Source organism: Nannobrachium achirus (genome assembly GCF_963921795.1).
Source record: "Nannobrachium achirus genome assembly, chromosome: 21".
Lineage (NCBI taxonomy): Eukaryota > Metazoa > Chordata > Actinopteri > Myctophiformes > Myctophidae > Nannobrachium > Nannobrachium achirus.
Genome location: NC_137828.1, coordinates 9,761,344 through 9,771,343, shown reverse-complemented (window position 1 = coordinate 9,771,343; position 10,000 = coordinate 9,761,344). Strand labels below are relative to the sequence as shown.

At 43.0% G+C, this 10,000-nt stretch overlaps 1 protein-coding gene across 1 annotated transcript in view; it reads right to left on the bottom strand.

The window, feature by feature from the left end:
* dnah5l (dynein, axonemal, heavy chain 5 like) overlaps nt 1-10,000 on the bottom strand; it is a gene marked incomplete at both ends in the record, with an annotated part of 142,853 nt that overhangs the window by 110,237 nt on the left and 22,616 nt on the right. The window contains 9 exons of the mRNA XM_080752420.1: nt 337-544; nt 1,746-1,897; nt 3,095-3,234; nt 4,286-4,441; nt 5,551-5,640; nt 6,077-6,250; nt 6,407-6,505; nt 7,227-7,322; nt 8,873-8,978. Of these exons, the coding sequence (XP_080608546.1) occupies nt 337-544; nt 1,746-1,897; nt 3,095-3,234; nt 4,286-4,441; nt 5,551-5,640; nt 6,077-6,250; nt 6,407-6,505; nt 7,227-7,322; nt 8,873-8,978 (1,221 nt within the window). The remainder of the gene's footprint in view (nt 1-336; nt 545-1,745; nt 1,898-3,094; nt 3,235-4,285; nt 4,442-5,550; nt 5,641-6,076; nt 6,251-6,406; nt 6,506-7,226; nt 7,323-8,872; nt 8,979-10,000) is intronic.

Genomic DNA, 10,000 nt, shown 5'->3' with positions numbered 1-10,000 from the left:
TAGTTTTGTGCAACGAGTCTTGTATGATGAAGCAGAGCTTTGCTTTACCAAAAGACGTACACATTTGAAACTTGCCCGATAGTGAAGATATTTTAGTTATTATGTTGCGAGGAAAACGTTGAGATAATAGCCATTTGGTTAGAACTGACTGAAAATAACTTTGTACTTCAAGTTTAAAATGATACTACGGTAAATATTTTTGCAAGTGTCCAAATAAATTCCAAATATTATCAAATTATCTTGCGGCACACGGCACCCCAGGGTGCCCCGTCACCCACTTTGAAAACCCCTGGACTAGAGACAGTAGACAGAGTGGACAGTGGACAGTGTGTCTACCGGCTGAGCGTCCCCGCTGCAGTCTTCACATGTGTCTCCGTGCTGTGCAGGAGGTCCAGGGGACAGACGGGCGGCTGGACGGGAAGCTCCAGCAGCCGGCAGGAGGCCACGGAGGCCAGGAGACGCTCCACGCCGCACTCCAGCCCGTCCATGGACGCCTTGGACACGTCCGCCAGCGTCCTCACCGACGCATACGCACCGTCTATGACTGCCGGACGGACGGATGGACGGATGGACAGACAGACAGTCAGAGAGACAGACAAACAGAAAGATACAAGCTAGTTTGTTGGTTCTCAAACTTCCTCAGCATCATCATCAGCACCACTCACTTCACACTGGTGTGATTGTATGAACCGCAGTCACTCTCAAAGTCCAACAACATGGTTACATACAGTAGTCCAGGGTTCCCCAATAGGTGGCCCGCGGGCCATTTGCGTCCCGCGGGGGGCTACTGTCTGGCCCACACCAACCCCAGTAATAATGGTGGTATAAGAGCAGCAACAACACTAGTCGTCGTTGTCGGGTGGAAATCTCGTATCTCCAAATTTGTACGTACGTTCTTTCGCAAATCATACAAGGCCGTCGCACAAAAGTAGTGAAAACAGCAGATCTACAAGCACACAACGCCTCGCACCGCGAGGCGTTGTGTGCTTGTAGATCGGCTGTTTTCACTAGTTTAAAATAATACATTCAAAACAAACGGTTTTGGACATACAAGATTTTCACCCGACAACGACGAAAACTGTCGCTGGAGTAGTGGGAACGCCACCGTCGCCCCCTGCAATGTTGTGGCCCTCGGCTTGGCAACCTAGACATAATTTGGCCCTTGGGGAAAACTAATTGGGGAACCCTGCAGTAGTGTATCAGATATAGGATCAGTATTATCAGTGTTGCCAGATGGGAAATGTTGAATTATCGTACCGGAGGCTCAGAATTATCGTATTTGACATGAAACTATTGTACACAGCCAAAAAAGAGAAATCACCCGCGTAAAAAAAAAGTAATTTTGCCAAAAAATGTGTCTTTAGTGCAAGAAACAACCTTGTTTGAGACTCCTGTGTGACAAAAATGCATCACATATGCTGCGTGGAGACAGGAAATGTCCTGGAGCTTACACAAATAAAAGCCTAAACTGGTCTGGAAAGACGCGACCGGTGTTTTTAATGCCTCCAAGGACAGATCTAGGGTCAGATTTCCTGATTTCCTGGCTTATTTTGAGAAGCCAAACTGGATCCTGGATCAGCAGCCAGGGAAAATAGTGAATTCACGCTCTTTTTGGCGATATGCCGAAATTATCGTATTTGGGCATTTTTGGAATTATTGATTGTACATCGTACAGAGGGTCTAATTATCGTACAAATACGATAATTATCGGCAACACTGAGTATTCTAGTCTCTCTCTCTCTCACAGGGCTGTGTGTTGATGGAGTTCCAGCAGTAGGAGGTGAGCCCCGGGGACAGACTGTCCTCCACCTGCCTGAAGAAAGGCTCCATCAGTGGGGAGAGAACAGCAGGGATCCTGGCCAGCGCTGAACCATAGGCCTGGAGCAGCTCTAGCAGCCTGGAGAGGAGAGGAGAGGAGAGGAGAGGAGAGGAGAGGAGAGGAGAGGAGAGGAGAGGAGAGGACACCCACCCACAGAGATCAGTAGAGACATTCACCAACTATTCAAATATTCAAATATTCGAATATCAAAGTCACTCTTCGACGTTGTTCACCGTAGTCGAATATTCGCTTATTTTTTTTTTCTCTTTAAAAAATATATAGTTTGTAAAGCTTGGCTAAATAGGAAGTCATAGGAATGAGTTGTGTGGTGGATGGATGAATTTGTTAATGCTCTATACCAGGGGTTCTCTCTCTTTAGGCCGTGACCCCCAAAATAAACATATTTGAACACCCTGACAAGCACTTGGAATTGTCGCAATACATTTAATGTGACTCGGTTCCGCAGATAAATATTGTGAAAATAGCAGATCTACAAGCCTCCATTATCCATTGACTCCTATTCTATGCTGTTACATAAAAACGGCTTTATCTCTGAATATGGTGAAAATAACGCCGAGGAGGGCGAGATCCACTCGTTTTCACCCATACACTGGGCCGTGATGGTCGGCCGCGGTTCGGATTTTAGTTTCGCGACCGTTTGTAAACAAATAAAACTCCTTCCTGAAATCGTCAGAGGACAGTCACGTGCACATGACGAAGCTGCCGGGGCTCTTCAAAATAAAGCGTACGTGGATGGTGGCACTGTATATCCTAACCACCACCACTAGATGGTGTCCTATGTGTTAAAGACCCAATGAAATGACTATTTTGGGTATTTTATTTTGAAGTTTCAGTTTGAAAAGGAAGCCTGTGTGTTTCTGAACCAATCCGAGGGGACCAGCCTTTCAGGCGATGGGATTTAAAATCTGAGTAATGGGAGTAATGGGAGCCAGCAATGGGAAACAAACAGGTGAATGTAATCAAAGGTTCATTTATATGCAAGCGGACCTGTCTATGTCATCACTTTTAGAATTTCTGTTCACAGGAAGTAATTAAGAATGGCCTATTTAGGGAACTTTGATATAAATATACACAAAAAATGTTTATTTTCTATTTTTTTTGGCATCTAGTGTTAGGTATGGCCATAGTATCACTACAGATATGCTCTAAAAGTGTGAAAAACATGTTTTTAATTTCACCCTGTCTTTAAGCATCACTCTGTGAGAACAAGTGGACTAAAGAAGGACAGACTAGTTGGACCAGAAGGTTTCTCACTGGTTGTAGAGGGCTTTGAGTTGAGGTTCTCTGGAGGTCATGTCCCCGATGACCTTTGGGACGGACATGTCCATCCTGACCAGACACCGGACCTCCTGGAACGTCTCCAACAGTATGGGGTCAAAGTTCACCAGCACTTCCTGGGAAGACACATGCGAAGATGTTATCTGTCTGTCCAGTTATCCATCCATCCACCCATCAATCTCTACATCAAGGGTCTTCAACAGGGGGTCAGAGTTACTACAGGGGGTCCTCCAAATCTTTGAGTGATCGAAACTTTTTTTCTCCTTTTTTATATTAACAACCCTGCAAGGCCCGAATTAATTTATACTGGCCCATAACATTTTTTTAAAATAAGATGGTGTTGTAGGAGTACTAATAACAGGAAAATGTAATGTTAAAACATTAATAATGTTTTTGTAAGGTTTTATAGCCATAAATCATAAATCATGCTCTAATTTGCATTTTGGGGAAATTTCTCACAATAATAACATACATGTTCTAGACATTCTAATGATCACGAAAAACAATATTACAGGCATTTTACAATATGTTTTAGTGATGAATAGCTTCAGTTAAAAAGTGAGATTTTGTTCGTCCAGACGCTGGAATTTCAACTTCTCTGGGAGGTGTGAATGTCATTCTCTGTGAGGGGTATTTATATGCAAATATCGTGGCCAATGGCATTGTAATACTAAACAATAGGATTTAATGGTGGTGTTAATGTGAAAAAAGAACAGGAAAACTAATTATAACATTTTTTTTTAAATTTAAAAAACGTTGCCAAAAAGCAACGCTGGGCTTTGCAGGGTTAACCACTTATATTAACCCTAGCGTCCATATTCGGAGAACTTTAGCCAAAAATAGCAGATCTACAAGCTCACAACGCCTCGCAGCGCGAGCTTAGATCGGCTTAGATTGGCTATTTTTGGCAAATAACTTTGGTGTAGAGGGGAAAAGAGCAGACTAAGCACAGAGTGAAAGGTCAAGTTTATTAACTATTGACAGTTCTAGTGGTGAAAACACAAATTTACATGTATCCAAAATACACTGATGACTGTGCTGTCAAATGATCAAACTATATGGAATCTCTGAATAGGTTGTGGGGGTCCCTGCTTCTCTCTCAACTAAGGGGTCCTTGGCCTGAAAACATCGAAGACCCCTGCTCTACATCCTCTCACCCTCTCTCACCTTGGTCTGTGTGTGTCGGACCAGTAGGGGTGTGTTGGGAGTGTGCGTGTGCTTGTGCACGGTGCGCGTCCAGGCGGTGTGGAGCAACATCTCGTGCTGCAGCAGCACACAACCCAGCCTGTTGTAACACCTGACCACCTTAGACAGCTCCGCCCCCTGACAGACAGACAGATAGACAGACAGACAGACAGACAGACAGACAGACAGACAGACAGACAGACAGATAAAAGAATAACTATTTTTCAGAAATTACCAGTTACAAAAACAAAAAGACACATTCTACACCAGTAGCTGCCAGTATAAAGTTGCCAACCAGAAACCTTGAATCTCCATACATTATTATTAACCACTTGAACCCCAGCATCCCTATTCTGGTGGGAACATTAGCAAAGAATAACAGATCTACAAGCCCAAAACCTGTCACAACGTTTTGGGCGTGTACGGTAGATCTTAATTTTTGGCGAGACTTTGGTATAGACCAAAAAAGAACGCACAGAGTACAGTGCAACTCAAGTCTGTGTTATTAAGTATGGAGGGTCTAAAGGGTTATGTAAACTAATGACCTACTGTACTTCGTCGTCACACAACAGTAGCGCCAGTTTTTTTTTTTGTGAAAGTGTCCATTAAGTCTACCTGTGTTTTTTTTTTATAAATATTGAACCAATAAAAAGTATTAACAACAGCATGTGAATGAAACATAACTACATTGGATCCATTGGAACACAGATTCTTCCACCTTCAATTTCCTGAAATGTTACGGTTTTAGACATACTGTACAGGGGTTCCAAATGACAGAAACAATAACCACAATAGGCGATTTTAAGGGGTGTCTATGGGTGCACTTGCACCCCCTGGCCGCCAGGGGGTCCAAAAGGTGTCTGTTATTTAGCTCTGGTGGCGAATTTGGTGGTGAACTACTCCTAAAGCCCTCTCTCTTAAATGTATTTTACACACAAGTTGTTGCAAAAATAAGTAAATAAATCATATAGATATATGCTCATGGTGTCTAGAAAAAGCACAGTTTATATTGTTTTACAATTAGGTAAAAAATAAACCTTCCAAACCCATTAAAACAACAGGATAAACCGTCCAAAATCCGAAAATGTTTGCACTCGCGCAAGTGTGCATGCGTGAGGAACCCAGTCTTGCACCCCCTGCTAGAAGAGGCTAGAATCGCCTATGACCACATTGTTGTACTGTTTGGCACCGGGAGTATAGCTCAGTAGGACCACATTCAACAGGTCCAATAGGAACACATCATGTACCTTCAACTGGTCCAGTTTGCTCTTCAGGATCAACATGGGAGCTTCTATCTTCCTGTACAGCTGACGAGACCACAAGATCCTGCCTGACACCTGACACACACGCACACAGACAGACAGATTTGGGATTTTGGGACACATTATTAGTGCAATACCGTAATATAGTACCGTTTAATTGGCAAAATCGAACCCCCGGCTTTTAAAAGAACCGGGCGGTTATTTGCGTCCATTTGAAAGGCGGTCGATGCGCAACACGACCCCCAGTGGGTAATTGGTTCCGAGCGGCAGTGGGTAATTGGTTCCCGGCGGCTATCAGATGTATAAGCACACAACGCCTCACGGTACGAGGCGTAGTGTGCTTGTAGATTAGCTATTTTCACTAGTTTCAATCATTTTTAAAATGATAAATACAAAGCGAACAGTTTTGGACATACAAGGTTTCTACCCGACAACAACGGTATGTAACTAATTATACATGCATATTTATCAATAATTTTTAAATGTATTCTAGACAGACAGACAGGCTTACAGGGGGTGCGTTGCGGGGGATGGGGGGGTTGTCTCTGTGTCTCAGGAAGGTCTTCCTGACGGCGTCCATCTCTCTGCCGTAGTGCAGGAGGACAGACAGGTACCTGTCTGTCAGCTCCAGCTGTCTGCCCAGTCCCTCTTCAAACACCGCCAACACCTCCAGCATGCTCACTGACTACGCACGCACGCACACACACAGAAATGTGATTGTCAACGACAAATACACAATTTAATCGTTAATCGCAATTATTTGAGTGACAATTAATCGTCATGTAAAATGTCATAATGGTGACAGCCCTAGTTCTTGTAGTAGCTAGTTTTGTCAACTAACAGTGAAACAGTGATGTTGGAGATTGGAGTCCAGCAGGCTCTCAACTGACTGCAGGATGGTCTGGATCTGAACCTGGAAGTCTGCATAGTCACTGTCAAACTGCACGCACGCACACACGCCAGACGCACACACACACACACACGCACACACAAACAGAAACATATTAGATCAGCATAACATTCAACAATGGGTATACTATATGTCAATGGTTCTCAAAGTGAAGTCTAGGGCAGGGGTTCCCCAAACTTTTTTCTCTCAGGGCACCCCATAAATATTTTTTTTTTAATCCAAGGCACCCCTACATTATAATTTTCACTCCCAGCACCTTATATTTATAGCATATCGTCGTTGTCAGGTTTTTCATGATTCTGAATCCATTGCAAGCATCTGTTTTGCACAAAAAACATTCCTTGGGCTAAAACGGCCCCCTCAAACGTGTGAAAACTGATGACTCATCACTTTTCATCCCTTTTTCAAACCACCAAACCATCGTTTTTAGAGCAAGGAATGTTTTTCGTGCAAAACAGATTCTTGCAATGGATTCAGAATCATGAAAAACCCCTAGTTTGACCGCTCATATGCTACTTAAAGCAGATTATTTTTAGCTTTTTTTCCCCTGTATAGTAAAGTTAATGGGACACCGACTCTAGCGGGTGATAACATCAATTAAGCTACTTCTCAGAAAGGGTTATCATACCAAAACGTAAACTAGAGACATGTAGGAAGACAAAAATGTTAAAAACCTACGGTCACCTTGGGTGGTACCAATTTGTGAAGATATCAGTATTAGCCCCTGTTCTATGTTGACTGTCACACTGACCTCCAGCTTGCGGTGGTCCAGGATGTCGTAGCTCCTGGACTTGGTGGTGGAGGCGATGTTCTGGTAGCGAGCGTAGATCTTCTCCACACCCTCCACCTCACATTCAGATCACAAGCATGTCAACCATTCACATTCTAATCCAGCTCCATGACCATGCAACGTGTTTGAATCTTCCTTTACATGTTCTAATGTAGCTGTTGTAAGTTACTATAAGTTATACAAAAAGTAATACATTTCATTACATTATTAGTGTGGCGGAGAGAGTCGCAGCCCCAGCCTTGAAGCCTGAAAAGTCTAGTATCTCCCCCCGACCAAAAAGATGTCCCTTTGGCGTAATGGTTAAGATTTTGGACTTTTACGTGGGAGACCCGGGTTCGAAGCCGGGTGGGGAGGTTCGGTACACCTCCGTTACATTATTGTCTGAGCAAGAGCCTTACTTATTACTTTTTAGTTATTTTATCAAAATGTCCAAATTGAACAATGAAATAGTCTAAATATATGTAAACAAATCTCATCATGAGAGTTAGATGGGCAGGTACTCATAGGGTAACAGGACAGGTGGATAATTATATTTATACAACACGTATTGGTTCATAACGGGACAACGGGACCCTGGTCGGTAAAGAAACTTGGAAAGTAACTAAGTAACTAAGGTTAATTGTAATAATATATTACTGAATTGCTGTTTGGTAATGAGTTATATTACCAGTTACCACAATTAAGTAATACATTACAGTAACTATTCGTTCCTTTTGTTAAGCTATCCCCAACACTGGAGGTAGGAGCAAGCTTGATTCAACTTGAACTTCACAAGTAAATATTAAAAGTCAAAGGTTCAAGAAAGGAGGACTTGGGGTTAGGGATGGAAATCGGAATCGGGCAATATAAAAAATCGGCAGGTATGATATCAAACCGGCCGAATCGGTGACCGGCAGGTCACTGAAATAAATACCGGTTTTATGCCAATTGTGTCTATGGCACTGCACAGCATGATGCTCTGGTCCTGTGACTAAAGTAAACATTAGCAAGTAGCAGCCAGTCTACTTAGTGGCAGCCTACAGAATACAGATGGTGCTGATTACTTTTGCAATGTAAGGATATATTCCATAATCCTGTGTCAATGTCGTCTCCAAAAAGAAGGAAAAAAAAGCATGCGTCACGTGCTTTCCTCCTGCCTAGTCCAGACGGTCATATTAGACTGGATATTGTCTGTGATTTTGGATATTGTACTATTGTGATTGATTTGCCATTAGTGTTCTTCTAGCTTATTGGTACTCAAATTGAAGTATGTCTTGTAGGCCTACTTGGCCTGAACAAAAGGGTATTGGAGCAACCCTATTTTCTAGTTCTTAGCTAAAGAAATCGGAAATTGGAAAAAATTGGTTTTGGCATGTCAGACCTTCAAAAAACCGGTGGATCGTTATCGGCCAATAATTTTGCAATCGGTCCATCTCTACTTGGGGTGCATTGAATGTCGCCAAAGGTGAAGATTTGTTGACTTCAATTATAATAAATCTTGATCAATTATTGATGAAGATTACACAGGAAACTAATCTAACATGAAACTAAAATCACATGAATATTTCACAACTATAGTAACGGCATCCTAACTGCACACAACATACATCGGAGCACCGAGGGCTGACCTTCATGTGCTGCAGAGAAGCCAGGTTCTCCAGAACAGAAGCCACGTCGGAGATCTTCTCCAGCCTTCTGCAGAAAGAGTCAAACTTCCCAAAGATGTAGTTCTCACTGTCGCACGCACACACACACACACACACACACACACACACACACACACACACACACACACACACACACACACACACACACACACACACACACACACACACACACACACACAATGAGTGGCCATCCACGCGAGCTTTACTTCCACCAACGTGTACATAGAGGTGAGGATATAGTTCAGCACCACAGCCAGCGCTAGGCCCCATCTCAAACAGGAGCCGAGTGCATGTGATCAAATCCCAACAGATCCCCAAACCGGTTGTTTTGAGGAGCGCTGTCACCGCAAACCTTGTAGGTCTGCTATTCTCTGTGGTTCTTGACACTATCGTGTAGGGGTGGGCGATATGGAAAAATACAATATCACAATATTTTCCCAAGCTGTATCACGATACACGATTTTATCACGATTATTTTTTCACGTTGGTTTTTATGGTTATTTTTCAAGTTCCTTGACAAAAACTAGACTCTCTGGGTTCCTTTTGGGAGGTCTAAATTGAACTTTACAAGTATGTAACTCTGACAGTATACAAATGAAACCAAATGGACCCTTACGGGTCCATTTGGTTTCATTTGTATACTAAGTGGAGACATTTTAAAGTTTGAGAACTACTGATTTAGACCAAAATGCAGGTTTAAATTGAATTCTGCAATGAATCTCTGTATTAACGATTAAACAGGATTTTTTAGGGTTAGGGTTAGGGTTAGACTCCCTCAATTGTATCACGATATATACGATACCTCTGAAAGGGCATATCGTGGAGACATTGTATCGTCTCAACGATAATTATCACCATATCGCCCACCCCTACTATCGTGCGCCGGAGCATATAGGCTTGAATGACCGCTGGGCGAACAGTTCCGTCGTCATGAAGAGTGCTCTCTCCGTATGCATCACGACTGATGACAGTGACTGGAGGCGAGGGTTTTCAGGACAACTGGTGTGAGAATCGTTATTATCACTTACACACAACAGAACCCAACAGTAAACATCCTAGGCCTTCTTCCTCCACACTGGGAGGAAAACT